General features: G+C 49.4%; 1 protein-coding gene across 6 annotated transcripts in view; it reads left to right on the top strand.

Annotated features, from left to right (window-relative positions):
• Nucleotides 1–14,221, top strand: part of Atp11a (ATPase phospholipid transporting 11A) — a 108,217-nt gene that overhangs the window by 59,773 nt on the left and 34,223 nt on the right. For all 6 annotated transcript variants that reach the window (XM_057752109.1, XM_057752108.1, XM_057752111.1 and 3 more), the window contains exons 5-14: nt 519–626; nt 1,731–1,859; nt 2,870–2,973; nt 3,242–3,292; nt 5,341–5,405; nt 5,988–6,069; nt 7,178–7,328; nt 8,211–8,408; nt 11,507–11,680; nt 13,040–13,209. In XM_057752109.1, the coding sequence (XP_057608092.1) occupies nt 519–626; nt 1,731–1,859; nt 2,870–2,973; nt 3,242–3,292; nt 5,341–5,405; nt 5,988–6,069; nt 7,178–7,328; nt 8,211–8,408; nt 11,507–11,680; nt 13,040–13,209 (1,232 nt within the window). The remainder of the gene's footprint in view (nt 1–518; nt 627–1,730; nt 1,860–2,869; nt 2,974–3,241; nt 3,293–5,340; nt 5,406–5,987; nt 6,070–7,177; nt 7,329–8,210; nt 8,409–11,506; nt 11,681–13,039; nt 13,210–14,221) is intronic.

The following is a 14,221-nucleotide window of genomic DNA, read 5'->3' as shown; positions in this document are numbered from 1 at the left end:
AGAGAGAGAGACAGAGACAGAGAGAAACAAAACCAGGACAGAGATCTTATCTAAAACAATAATTTAAAAAAAAGAAGTACAGTTACTTGCTGTTGGTTTATCTCTTATTGCTCACTTGGTAGCCATCTGGAAATGCAGGTTTGAGAACAGTTTGCCTCTGTTTCAGACCTATTAGGTCATGCTTGAAAGTCCGCAGAGCAGGTGGGGTGAGTGTGGTTAACAGACACCATCAGTACCTGGGGACTGCCGAGTACTGTGGGGACTTTGTCATTGCAGAATCGTGTGGCCTGGCTCATCTTTTGACTGAGGCGTTTACTGTGGAGGAACTTTTCCCAAGGATAGGTCCTGGGTTTCTATGGAAGTCTACATACAAAGATTTTATCTGTTTTAACTGCAGAAACATAGTTGGTGTGAGAATGTCCAGCCGTAAGGACCAGAGAGATGTGAGGAAACCCCAAGCTAGACCATACTTTGCCATAATTACTTCAAACACATTTTCTCTCCCTGTTTGGCTTTAGGGTTATGAAGACTGGCTTCGCCACAAGGCAGACAATGCCATGAACCAGTGTCCCGTGCACTTCATTCAGCATGGCAAGCTGGTCCGGAAGCAGAGTCGGAAGCTCAGAGTAAGTAGCACGTCCGCATCTGCCTGGTTCACCAGTGTTTCTCAGAATCATTTTTAAAGTAACTTTTCAAAGCAGGTCTGCCATTAATGTACCTGTTGTTGGGTAGCCACACTGCCCTGTCTCATTTCGCTGAATGTTTGAGTGGTTTAAATCGTTGGAGCAGCTTGCTTTCTGCCTGTGCTGGCCACTTGAAAGCCCTTGTGTATGTGCAGACAGAGGATGGCTTTTCACCCTTGTCTCTGGGTCACAGCCCAGCTCTGGCTTCAGCCATCATCTGAGTGTAAATCTGGACTCATTCTCTTCCTGTCTCTCTTCTCCTGGTACTCCTCCCATGCCCAAGTCTTCCCCCACTCCACCCCCTCCCTCTTAGGCAGCTCTGCTATCTGTCCTGACCATATCCCGGATAGCAGTCTGCCCCAGCCAGGGAGTTCAGCCCGCCCTGGTATAGGATGAACTTTTCCCCAGCCTGACACCAGCCAGCTGTTGAGCTTGAGGTCAGAAGGTGTCTCAGGATGTGGTCACAGTGCCCAACCATCTACGGTAGAACAGCACCCCACCCGCAAGGATCAAAGACACGTGTGTTTGCTAGCCCCATTCCACTTACTGATCTATTGATATGTGGCTGTGTACACATTTATTATAAACATGTTTGGCCGGGCGGTGGTGGCGCACGCCTTTAATCCCAGCACTTGGGAGGCAGAGGCAGGCGGATCTCTGTGAGTTCGAGACCAGCCTGGTCTACAAGAGCTAGTTCCAGGACAGGCTCCAAAACCACAGAGAAACCCTGTCTCGAAAAACCAAAAAAAAAAAAAAAAAACATGTTTGGTGCATAAATGCCCTTTCATGTCTCTGCTTTCATTGTGACAGTTTTTCCTGGTGTTCCCTACAGCTGCTCTAGTCTTTAGTGGCCCACAGGACCCAGAAAGGCTTTGGCTTGACAGAAAGCCTCGGTGTGGGTCTTTCCTAGAACCATGTTGTCATCCCATAAGGCACCATGATGGTGTCTTAGCACCCTCTGGATACAATAGGAGAGTGAGTTCCAGTCCAGAATGAGCTGTCACACAAACATGGCCTCTCAGTGACCACTCTCTCTGTATCCTGCAGGTTGGGGACATTGTCATGGTGAAGGAAGATGAGACCTTTCCCTGTGACCTGATCTTTCTCTCCAGCAACCGGGCAGATGGGACCTGCCATGTCACCACCGCCAGCTTAGATGGAGAGTCGAGCCATAAAGTAACGTTCCCGGATTTGGGGTGCAACTTGGGGTCTTAGCAGACTGGGCTTTGGCAACAGATGTGACATCCTGGATGCAGACTAAGCATATCTATGGTTATGGAGTTCTCTGTGGGGGTGGGGTGAGGGATCCCCAAATTCTCAACACATCGCGAGAGCTTGAATGACTTAAATGGAGATGTATGGTCACCTGTCCACTTGCTCTCGGTCATAACCACCACTCCAGCACTTACCACTAGAAACGTAAGCAGAAATGCAGGGGTGCCTTCTCCTGAAAGCCGCTGGCACACCTCTTTCCTCTCCTCTCCCCCTCCCTTCCTTCTTCTTCCTTCCCCTCCCCTCTCCTCCCCTCCTTTATACTCCAAGGATAAAGGAGGAAGAATGTTTACCTGTCCATAGTCCCCATAGGTGCTAGCTAGACCATGTGGCCCTGAACAACAACACAGTGTTTGCTGGTATCTTCTTAGAAATGCAGTTCTTAGGCCTCCTGCTCAGACACTGGGTTCTGAAGGGTGGCCTGACACCAGTGGCCTAGCAACCTCCTGGGATGTTAGCGCATACTTAGTTCAGATTTGAGGAACCTTCTGGTCCAGATAGCTGAACAGCTACATAGGAACAATGATAAGAGGACAGTTGGTAGCAGAACTTGGAAAATGAAACCAATGGCTGCTTTTGGTACCTCCTAGGAACAATAGTACTTGGCCTAAAAGAAGAGGGGCATGTCAGTGATTGATAGCTCTTACCAGGGCAGGCACATCAAGTATCAGGTTTAAAGGAGTCCCAGACTTGCCCTTTGTCCTGCTGCTTTAAGATGAGGATTCTGGGTAAGCATGAAGAGTCAGAGCTCGTGTTCCTCACCAAGTCAAACTGTAGCAGAGGCTCATCTGTAGTCCTCACCCAGGCTCACAGTAGAGCTTACAATGCACGTGAAGACCAGATTCTGGGGTGGGTGCCAGAAGCCAGGTGGAATGAGGTTTGGGGGGTAGCTCATGGTTCCTCTCCACCTGCAGACTCACTACGCAGTGCAGGACACCAAGGGCTTCCACACAGAGGAAGATGTGGACGGACTGCACGCCACCATCGAGTGTGAACAGCCACAGCCTGACCTCTACAAGTAAGCGGAGTACACTGACCCGCAGGAGTGGGTGCGCAGCTGAAGACGTCGGAATAGCTGCACAGAGGGAAGCCTATGCTCTTTACAACTGAGTTAGGAAATATCCTGTAAGCCGTGGGTGGAGCAGCAGAGAAGGGAGATAAGAAAGGAGGAAGAGCTGAGTGGCTGGGCCACACTGGTCGGCTACAGAACAGGACGAGCTAGCTGTGGTGCAGACTGGGGTCTCTACTGGTCCTGTGAGTAACAAAGTGAGCTTTTCTGTTGCCAGGTTTGTGGGGCGCATCAATGTTTACAACGACCTGAACGACCCTGTGGTGAGGTGAGTTTCTGGGAGTCCAGGCCTTTATCCTCTTTGCTATTATGTTAGTTAGGTGCTCATTCTTTGATGAGTTCTTCCACGTCGCCTGTTCAGAAGGCAGGGCCCTGTCTCATCAGCAAATCCCCTCCCATGTTGACTCTGGGGTGCTGTCTGCAGGGTTCGTCTGCGCAGTTCTGTCTGCACCTGTCGATGCGGTGAAGCCCATAGATGGTTTTTGTTTTTTTTTTTTTATTTAAAAGGTTTTTTTTTTCATTTTACATACTAGTCACAGTTCCCCACACAATAAGCCATCACTGGAGTCTTCGTAGCTGGCCCGTCTCTCGTGGGACTCCGTGAGCAGCTGCTTTAAGGGGCAGCCTGTGCGTTTCTTAAAATGTGTTTTAGTGGTTATTTTTTGTTTGTGTTACTTATTTTTTGAGACCTTCTCTTGCTACTAGCTGGAAAGGCCTTGAGCACTGGATCCTCCTGCCTCAGCCCCCTGAATAGCTGGATCACAGTCTGGTGCCACCATTCAGGCTCTTGTCCTGGCTTTGTGGGCACCATCTGCCAGCAGGTTAGTAGGGCATTTACTCGGAGGAGGGTGGGAGCATAACTTTAGTTTTCAAAGAGGAGTTTTTTATTGCTTTGGAAACTAGACAGTGTGGAGAGCTGATGTTGTTTAGGATGAAAGAGCAGATGAGGTTCTCCTGACCATCAGCGAAACTGAGGGGGCATGTACTATGGACCCTGAGCTTCACACTGAGCTGAAGCTGTGGCCCCAAGCTGGGGACCGTGGTCCTAATGCACTTTGTGTTTTAATACTAGCTTTAGCTCAGCCTTTGGACATCAGGGCTGTGTGTTTGTTATTTGGATTTTTAAAGTATTTATAATTATTGGAAATAATATAAACAGGAGGAAAATGTTTGCTTTTGTTGGTCCCCCATTCAAATTCCCAGTCCATTCTATTATATTTCTTCTTCAGTCTGTCCACACTAGAAGCAAAGTATTTTGTCAAGTACATTAGATTTAGAGCTGTCTGAGACCCTTTAAGGTGAGGCCATTGTTTTAATTAACGTTTATAACATGAATTGTAAACAAGTTACTAACAGAAGCCGACAGCCCCTGGCAGCCGGGGAGCTGTTGTCAATGACTATCAGACCAGGGAACCTGCCTGTTGCCTGCCGACCACCTCAGGGAGGCGCCTGGGTAGCTTACAGCCCCTCCCTCCCTGGCGTCCTCAGGCACAGTCTGAACCACGTTGGCCAAACACAGTGGCCCCACTAAGGGCGTAATATTCTGTGTGTTCATTTCTGCCCTAAAGGACAGATAAGTAAGTAAATTAAAGGCAAGCGGGCTCTTCTCTGACGCACTGGGATGCTCTTCTCTGATCCACCGGGGTCACTAGGATGCAGCAGTGGGATTCACACACTTGAATCCCCTCACTGCTTAGAAGAAAGGCTCACAGCTACTATCTGTGGGTAATTTTTGCGTCTGAACTTCCACCACAGAGGCCCCAGAGGCCCAGCCTCCGTTCACACTTGAAAATGTGCTTACACTAAGGATGGGGGAGAAGCAGCTGAAGGAGGAGTGAATCTCAAGGTTTTAGCCTTTTCAGAACATCAGGAGGTCCCGCAGTCCAGCCGCCCTCACACTAGAGGTGTGTTGGGAGAGGCCCTGCCCTCAGATCTCTTTTGTAGTCAGTCTGGGTACCATTTTCACATCTAGGTGTTGCTGGTGGCGCGGATAGGGACGCTATCTGAAGACTCTGCCTATGGCTTCTTGTGGAAATGTCACTGAAGCATTCTGGCTCCTGGTTATTTGAGGGTGGGGTGTCCTGCTTCCTTGAGGCCTTTCAAATGCCACTGTGAAGCTCCAGCCTCTGAGTGACAGGCCAGGAAAACGGGACTAGAAACAATCCCACAGGCAGTGTCTCCTCCTCAGAGGAGCCCTATGCAGGTAGACTTTGGTAACTCAGTGTGAGCAAATCCACGCTACACCGCTTCCTCTTAGGATGATTGAATTGATTTTCAGTCTTGCATCCCACCACTTCTGGTCTCCTTATCTTCCAGGCCATTAGGATCAGAAAACCTGCTTCTCAGAGGCGCCACACTCAAAAACACAGAGAAGATCTTTGGTAAATATTTTAATTTGCCAACCACTGGTAATCATTTCTAAAATCTAGGACACGCTTAGCAAACTAAACTCTACATCACCCTGAGAGACCACTAGATGCCTTAACATACCACAAACTTGGTGCAGGGTGACCTGCTAAGAGATGAGTGTTGTGGTATAATCTGAACCCATGAGCCATGACAGCGAAGATCGTGACTTGCTTGTTAAGGACCTCCTCAGTTCATGGCTCAGGATCGTGAAGCTATATCCAGGAAGATATTCGCCAAGCATTGTAATGCAGGAGAGTTCTCTAAATCTGCTTGTCGCTGTTAATACCTCCCATTGACAGTGCACTGTTTCCTGTTTTAATTGACTGAAATAACTTTTGAAATATACACTATGCCCTGCTGCCTGATCACCCAGTATATTAATATTTGGAATGAAGAATATAATGTGAAGATTGGATCTTACACAGGACTCCTGAGTGTGAGGAATCCAGCTTCCTTGAGAAGCTCACTTCCTGGTTAAGTTGGAGATGTGACCTGTTTGTGTGAGCATCCTTTTCTCTAGAGCATGGGCTTCTCACAGACTCTTCTCCTTCCAGGTGTGGCTATCTACACAGGCATGGAGACCAAGATGGCTCTGAACTATCAGTCCAAGTCCCAAAAGAGATCTGCTGTGGAAAAGTAAGGCCACTCCCCTGCTGCCACCTTCTAGCCATCACTGGTCCCCATAGATGCAGCAGTGGGTCCTTGAGGGATCCACAGCATTTTCGGGGGACCCACAGTGTCCTGGAAAGCCCAAGCATCCTCAGGGGACCCACAGCATCCTCAGGGGGCCCACAGTGTCCTGGGGGCCCACTCCTGCAGGGACTGGAGCTGCTAACCACAGAGCCCATTACTCGGGAGATTTTCTTGCTTTCCTCCCAGTGAGATAAATGGCCTCACCCCTTTCTCTGCTAACACGCTACCTGTACGTCTTTCCCCCAAGTTCTAATTTTAGATAAATCACAGATGCCTCATATCCCCAGTCATTGATTCAGGCAAACTTCAAAATGGGGATCATACTCAGCCCCTTCCATCCCAGGGACTTGATAGGAACCAAGTGTGTCCTGATGTGGTTTACTGAGGTCACTGTGAGCAGAGTGAATATTTTCCATTAGGCAGTAAAGCCCTGACAACTGCCATGACGAGATTAGGCTTAGGAGAAAGTAGAGTGTGAGGTTTTGTAGTCTCTGCCCCTTGCTTGGTGTGGATGGCCTCCATGTCACAGAGTGAAGCAGCGGGAGTTAGTTAATTACCAGGAGTAGGACACTGGCAGGGACACTAGGGATGCCATTCCTGGGCCTGTCTGTGGCTGCGTTAAGTGTGAGAATGGAGATGGGCTTTTCATCCGCTAGGATGCTCTGCTTGCAGACATCTGGGTGTGATGCATGGGCTTCAGAAGAAGACCGTAAAAATCAGCCATGTTCCAGCCTCAGGCACTTCTCTGGTACTCACTTCTTGCTCACCCTAGAGTGAGAATCACCAAGCTCTAAGCTGACTCTGGCACAGGAGTCCCCATGGTTCAGGAACCTCGGGAGAGGTTCATCAACCATGTGGCAGCATGTATCTTTCCCTCTCCTCCCATGGCTCTGGTCCTGCATTGGCAAAGGTGGCTGTGAACGAGCTGGAGTTTCATCTTCCTGGGTCAGGCTGGACAGTGCCCTCCAGGGCATTGCTGAGTGCCTGTGCTGTCCCTTCATGGTGAGGAAGGACCAGGAGCGACATCTGAAGGCTGGCTGTTTCCCTCTAGGTCAATGAATACATTCCTGATTGTGTACCTCTGCATCCTGGTAAGCAAGGCCCTGATCAACACGGTGCTGAAGTATGTGTGGCAGAGTGAGCCCTTCCGAGATGAGCCATGGTACAACCAGAAGACCGAGTCCGAGCGCCAGCGGAATCTGGTATGGAAGCACTTCCCTTGTGTGAGGGAGGTGGCCCTTAGGCCATTGGTACAAAAACGATGGCACCAGGAAACTACAAAGGCAGATTTGCTTCAGGTAGAATGGAGCCTTGCCCCAGCTTAGGACAGAGGCCATCACTGGCACCTGGTGTAGGCAGGTGGGAGCTGCCTGCCATCCTTGGGTACTAGAATGGACAAGCCTGGAAATAAATGTGTAAAGAACCAAAATCATTTTGGTATTTTCAAAACTCAGCACATCATTGAGATAAATACTGCTTTTTGTGGTAACTTGGGGACAAAAGGCTCTGGCCTCAGAGCAGAGCCATATGCACTGACATCACATCAGGGCTGGTACAGATGTAGCCCTGTGTGCAAGCACCGACCCTGCATGATGTTGTGTTCCGTCTGACAGATCGCCTCTCCCTAATAGCCTCAAAGAGGAGTGAACTATACAGAGTAGTCCCCCGGAGCTGAGTGTGGCGGGCGTGCCTGTAATCCCAGAGTAAGGCGGAGACTGGGGATCATGAGTTTGAAGAGAAAGTCACTATGTAGCAAGGTCCCATCTCATCCTAAGTTTGAGGATTGTTAGTTACAGAGGGACATCATGAGTACTCAAAAGTGGCATTCCCGTTGGGCACTACTTAGCATGGCCTCTCCACATCCCTGATGGTGTGGTTAGTGTGAGCTTCTGTCCCTGTCCCTCCCCATCTCTCCACCAGCACAGACCTCAGCAAGACATGACAGGTAGCCGTTCCCAGTGGGTCTTTGTCTGCGGGTGAAAGTGCTTGTGTTTACTTATCTGACTGGGGTAGGAGCTGACAATCTGAGGCTTCCTGTCCCCTCCTTGTGACCTGCTGCTTCCTAATGCAGTCAATGCTCTCAGTTTCTCAGGGCCTTCACCGACTTCCTGGCCTTCATGGTCCTCTTCAATTACATCATCCCGGTGTCCATGTATGTCACAGTGGAGATGCAGAAGTTCCTTGGCTCCTACTTCATCACCTGGGATGAAGACATGTTTGATGAGGAGATGGGGGAAGGGCCTCTGGTTAACACGTCTGATCTAAACGAGGAGTTGGGACAGGTAGGTATCTTCTAGAGACTCTGCCTGCTTTCTTAGCCCTACTAAGGCTAATTGACTATGCCCTAGTGGTTGGGCTCTCCTTGATTACTGGCAGTTCATGCAGGTCTTGCACTCGACCTGCAGATAAGCTGCAGTGGTGAAAATCAGAAGTAAGGGCAGCAGTAGAAAATCACTGACAGTGGTTTTGTTTTTCCTGAGTGTATCTTTCTAAACTTGATTTATGTAATAACAGACAATAAGGTTCTTTTAACTTTATAATGTCAAAAAGTGATGATTGCCCTAGCTGAGAGAAACAAGCACAGTCCCAGGGCTTGCTCACTTATCCTGGCCTTCATAGCTAAAAGAGTGCAGAGTGTGGTGGGAGGCCACTCTCATGGCACTTCCGTGAGGCTCTGCTCCCTTCACCGCACAGCAAGCAGGAGGAGCAAACAGAAACCTGGGGCAGTTTCCTTGGGCGGTGTGTTGTAGAGTTAATGAATGTGTGGTCTGAAGGACCATAGTCCTTTAGCTCAGAACCAGGAAGTCCTGCGTGGTCTGTGCTATGATTTCCAGAGCAGTGCAGAACGAGACAACAGATGTGAGCCGACAGTCACAGCATCTGGGACAGCCATGCAGGGGCTCCCCTTGTGAGAACAGCGCTCATGCACACCACAGCTGTTCCCTGTGCTCTCTATGAGGCCAGCAGGGTCCCTCAGAGTAAGAGAGGGCTGGCACACACTCCGTTTGCTCACTGCAGAACTCAGTGTTGGTGCGTAGGAAAGAATACCCCAGAAAGACTGGTTCCTTCCATCTCATCCAGCCTCATGGGGAGTCTCTGACCTTTTCCCATCCTTATGTCACCGGAAGGGCCTTTTGGCATGTGGCAATTCATTAAGTAAATCATCCATTTGAATTGGACCTACCCTGCAGTTGCCTAGTAATACCATGTAAACAGTCTAGACTGACAGGCACATGTCCCCACCTGCCTTGGGGAAAGCCTCTGTTACTGCAGAGGACACTGCCTGTCATAGTTCCAGCTTTCTGATGTGTTCCTGTAGGGTATTTCATGCCCTACCTCCTGCGTAACACACTGGTCTGTTCTTTAGAAATCAGGGCAGTGTCCGGGGATGCCCTGGAACAGGACGTCTCTCCCAACCTGGAGTCCATCTCAGAATTCGACTGTCCTGTCCTGTGTTCAGTGTGCTGGGCCACTGGGTCAGGACCAGTCAGTGCCTCCCTGTACACAGCAGTGCAAGATGGCAGTTCTGTCTGTGTCTGAAGCAGAAATGACTGCCTTCCAAGTAGACCTCATTCAGGGGCTTTGTACATTTTCCCGTGTGACCCTCTCATCCCTGTCATATGGAGGAGGAGCTAAGGCTGGAAAGGCTTTCCCAGCATCCTAGTTAGGTGTGGAGTCACTGCTGTCAGGAAAGACACATTGTCTCTGCAGTCTCTGCCTGTGTCATGTGCTACAGGTGGGTGAGTGAACAGTCTGTGCCTAGCAGGACAGCTCATGCCTTTGATCACCAGTGTCCTCAGTGGGCACAAATGCAGACTAGCACAGCACCACTTGACACGATCCAGTGGGGCTTACCCCTGGCCTGCCAGGACGGGCCGCCACACGCAGATCATTAGACAGTGTCCACCACGTCACAGAAGCGTACGGACCAGGCAACCATCGACAGACACAGAGGGTGTGGAGTTTTGTGGAAAGTTAGGAGGAGAAGGCTATCCTAGCACAACACAGGTCACATATAGCAGCCCTGTAGCCAGCATCACACTCCATCAAGAAATGTCAAGCTTCCTCTAGGTTTGACGGCAAGATCAGGAGAAGCAGAGGACTCCTGCTCTTCTTCAGCTCCTCAGAAAGGTGCCGCAGGAGAGGGGGAGGAGGGAGGAGATGCACAAACAGGGAAAAAGAAAGTTAAATCGCTCCTGTTTGCAGAGCTGTAGAAAACCCTGAAGACCAACAAGAAACTATTAGAACTCTGCCAGTGGCACCAGGATTTATCCCTACTGCTTGTACTGGCTTGTTTGGAGCCTGTTCTCTTTTGGACGGACACCTTGCTCAGCCTAGGTATAGTAGGGAGGGCCTTGAACTTCCCCAAAGCCATGTGCCTTACCCTCTCTGAGGAGTGGATGGAGAGTGTGGAGGGAGGGAGAACTTGGATTGGTATGTATAATGAAAAAAGATAGTTTTCTTTTTTAAAAAATTAGTTAATTAAAAAAAGAACTAATAAATTTAGTGAAGTTGAAGGGTATGAGCTCAAACACATAACACTGGAGTCTAACATTAATGTCAGACCCCTGGATTAAAGACTCTCGCAGACCTGTCTAGAATAGTAAAAGCCGTGCTTCCTCTGTGTCTCCAGCCGACAGAAGCAGTGGGACTTGTGTCTGGGTTCTGACTGGACAGATGGCGCAGCAGTTAGAACTGCTTCCTCAGGAGTCCCAGGTTTGGGTACCAGTCCCCTTGGAGGTCAGCACACAGCCACTTAAAATTCCAGCCCCCGGGGATCTTCTGGCTCCTACAGGCATCTAAACTCATGTGTGTATGCCCATACACAAACACTCATACGTACATATAATTGTTTTGTTTGTTGTTTTTGTTTTTCAAGAGAGGATTTCTCTGTATAACAGCTCTGGCTGTCCTAAAAGTAGCTCTGTAAATCAGGCTGACCTCAAATTCACAGATACCTGCCCTTTTCCTCGTGTGTATTCTGTCTTCTAAACCTTGTCCCATCCTGGGAGTCTCAACCTCTCAGCCCCGTAGAGAAAGTTCTTCTTTCTCTCATCTGTGCCGCCCTGCTTAAGGAGAGTCAGGGCTCCCCTCATCCTGCGCTGCACAGACACATAGAGCCCTGGCTCCCTGGAGGCCAAGTTCTGTGAGGCCACATTGTGTTCCGTCTTGTATTTGTCACCAGTATGAGGAGGGGAGAGCCTCTTCCCCCGAAATTGCACCTGTGTGGGTGAAGGGGGGTGCTGTGGGTACCCACACGTGGTAGTGGGTCTATCTGGACAGACTCTCAGAAGTTCCTGTCCCACTAGGATTGTAATAGGCTTGGGCTAAGAACTGTCACCTGCCTACATGTCTTACCTTGAGAGTGTGGTACCCTCAGGTGGAGTACATTTTCACAGACAAGACGGGCACCCTTACGGAGAACAACATGGCCTTCAAGGAGTGCTGCATCGAGGGCCACGTCTACGTACCTCATGTCATCTGCAATGGGCAGGTCCTTCCGGACTCTTCTGGCATCGATATGATTGATTCTTCCCCAGGTGTCAGTGGAAGGGTAGGTTGCAGGTCCTGGGGGTGCAGGGTGTGTCTGTGCCTCATGATCAGGGATGTGAGTAGGTGGGGTACTCTCACTCACACAAGCTGCCCCGTTCATGTGGGCAGTATGGCAAAGTCAGTAATCATTGTAGGACTTCAGTGAGGTCATGGTTGGAATCTACCATGGTGTATCCCCTTCCAAGAGGCAGGAGGTCTTGACAGTGATTCCTCTGATAGAATTGACCTGGGAGGAAGAAAAAAAAAAAACAGCACAAGTAGGATAGGCAGTATTCTGAGAATAGTGTGAATATATACAGTTTGCATGTGTGCAACTTGCATATGCATACTGATATGTCCGCACACACATAGACACACATGTGTATTTACATGCACATAGATACATGGGTATATATGATGCACTTGTGCTCACACACATGCATATACACACCAGAGTGCCATGGCCTCGGGTCTTAGTGTCTCTGGTCAAGGTTCAAACCAGCACCAGTTGTATGGTAACTAAAGGGTAAATCATGACTGCAGAACACTGGCCTGTTAGAGACAGATGAGCAGTTCACAGTTAGAACTCCTTCAATGTGAGCTCCAATTGATACCATTTTTTCACAAAGAGGAAGGAGTAGATGCCCCGTGGCTATCCTGAGATCTGCCGTAGCTCCACACCCTCCCAAACCCACCCCAAATCCTGCCCACCAAATTGGTTGTCAGAGAAGCCTATCATTGGCCTCTGTGCTGCCCAGCTACCCAGGACCTCAGGAATCTTTGACTACAGGGTGTAGCCATCACTGAGGAGGCTGAACTCTGATCTGGGTCAGCCCATGGTGACCTCATGCACTCTTTTCAGCTCAGCATGGGGCTCCTAGCATCTGCTTCCAGGGCTGTTAGGACTGAGCTTCAGGCTGCAGGCACACAGCTGGAGATTAAGTCATGCGAAGTGCAGCAGTCTTTGCCAGTAGCAGACTGCCACTGCCACATAGGCGCTGTGGCCAGGAACTGGAGAGTAGGGTGTCCAGGAATGAGTGTGCCAACTGCATAGGTGACATTTTCCCCACAGGACATGACCATTCTTGAGTGTGTTTATAGCCATGCATTCCTGCTTCCTAGGAGTATCATTATGAGCAAAACCCCTTCTTTCAGTCTTCACTGCCTGTTAATACTTATATGAGTTGCCATGGCAACTCTGGAGCATGAAGGAGCCACACGTGCTTCTCTTTTGTAACCACGGAGACAAGCTAATGGCAGTCCCACCCCCCCACCCCCGGGAGGTCTTAGCCTCTGCTTTGTGGGCCTGTCCAATCTGCTGTCTCTTTCACATTTTCCCCATCGCAGGCAGAAGTGTTAGTTTCCCTAACTGTCTCCACAGGAGCGGGAGGAGCTGTTTTTCAGGGCTCTCTGCCTGTGCCACACTGTCCAGGTGAAGGATGACGATCCTGGGGACGATGTCGATGGTCCCCAGAAATCTCCAGACTCAAAGTCCTGTGTGTATATATCGTCCTCGCCTGATGAAGTTGCCCTGGTTGAAGGTGTGCAGAGGTGAGTCGGACGGTAATGGGTCTGCAACCGAACTCGTGAGTCGTTCTAGAAAATTCTGTATTGTGACCTCAGGGCCCTTGCATTTTTTGTGGAGGTAGCTTTCCTGTCAGCAACATAAGCCCTTGTTGCTGTGTTTTCTGTGCATATCGCAGTCTAGACAGAGCCCCATCCCCAGGCCTTCTTTTTGATCCTAAGATGCCAACCACCAAGGCCGACTCTCTGCAGCTCTCCCTGTCACCTGACCTGGAGAGCTAGCAGCTAGATGCAGTCTCTGCCTGTCGCTGTTCTTTCTTTGTGTTGGGTCTTTCCACCTGGGACTTTTACACTGACGAAGGGGTCTTCTTGGAGTTTTTTCTGCTGTGTGAGATGTGGCATGAGACACAGACATACAGAAAAACACTCCAGATGTGTGACACAATTTCAGGTCAGGGATGTCAATAACCTCAGCTCACAGTTCTTATGGAACAGTAAACTCCAGTGCTGCCACCAACAATGTATGCAGCCTTCAGAGACCAAGAACACAGCGAGAACATTTTCATGCCTCTCACCTCTCAGAGTAGTGAGCTGGCTTGTGACTAAGCAAATCTGCTTTCCCTGTAAAGTTTAGGTGGTGGCAAAGATGTATGAATGATAGTGCCCTTAGTAGGTGTGTAGGCCACCCCAGTACACACACATGCATGGGCACGCACACACACACACCACTACCTCAAGGCCCTTGAGGCTAGTTTTAGAAGCATTTATAGCAATAGTTCTCAACCAGTGGATCACAACCCCTTTGGGGGTTACATATCAGATGTTTACATTATGATTCATAGCAGTAGCAAAATTACAGTTTTGAAGTAACAATGAGATAATTTTATGGTTGGGGTCACCACAAAATGAAGAACTGTATTAGGAAAGTTGAGGACCATTGATTTATAGGGGAAGCCATGACTGCTGCAGATAGGAAAGTCAGGTCAGGCTGCCCCACTGTCCATGAGCTCTTCTCCTCCCAGGGGTCTTTCAGCTGAGG

The sequence above is a fragment of the Chionomys nivalis genome, chromosome 20 (assembly GCF_950005125.1).
Source record: "Chionomys nivalis chromosome 20, mChiNiv1.1, whole genome shotgun sequence".
Classification (NCBI taxonomy): Eukaryota; Metazoa; Chordata; class Mammalia; order Rodentia; family Cricetidae; genus Chionomys; species Chionomys nivalis.
Note: the sequence above shows the minus strand (reverse complement) of the source record. Positions and strands in the feature narration are given on the sequence as shown.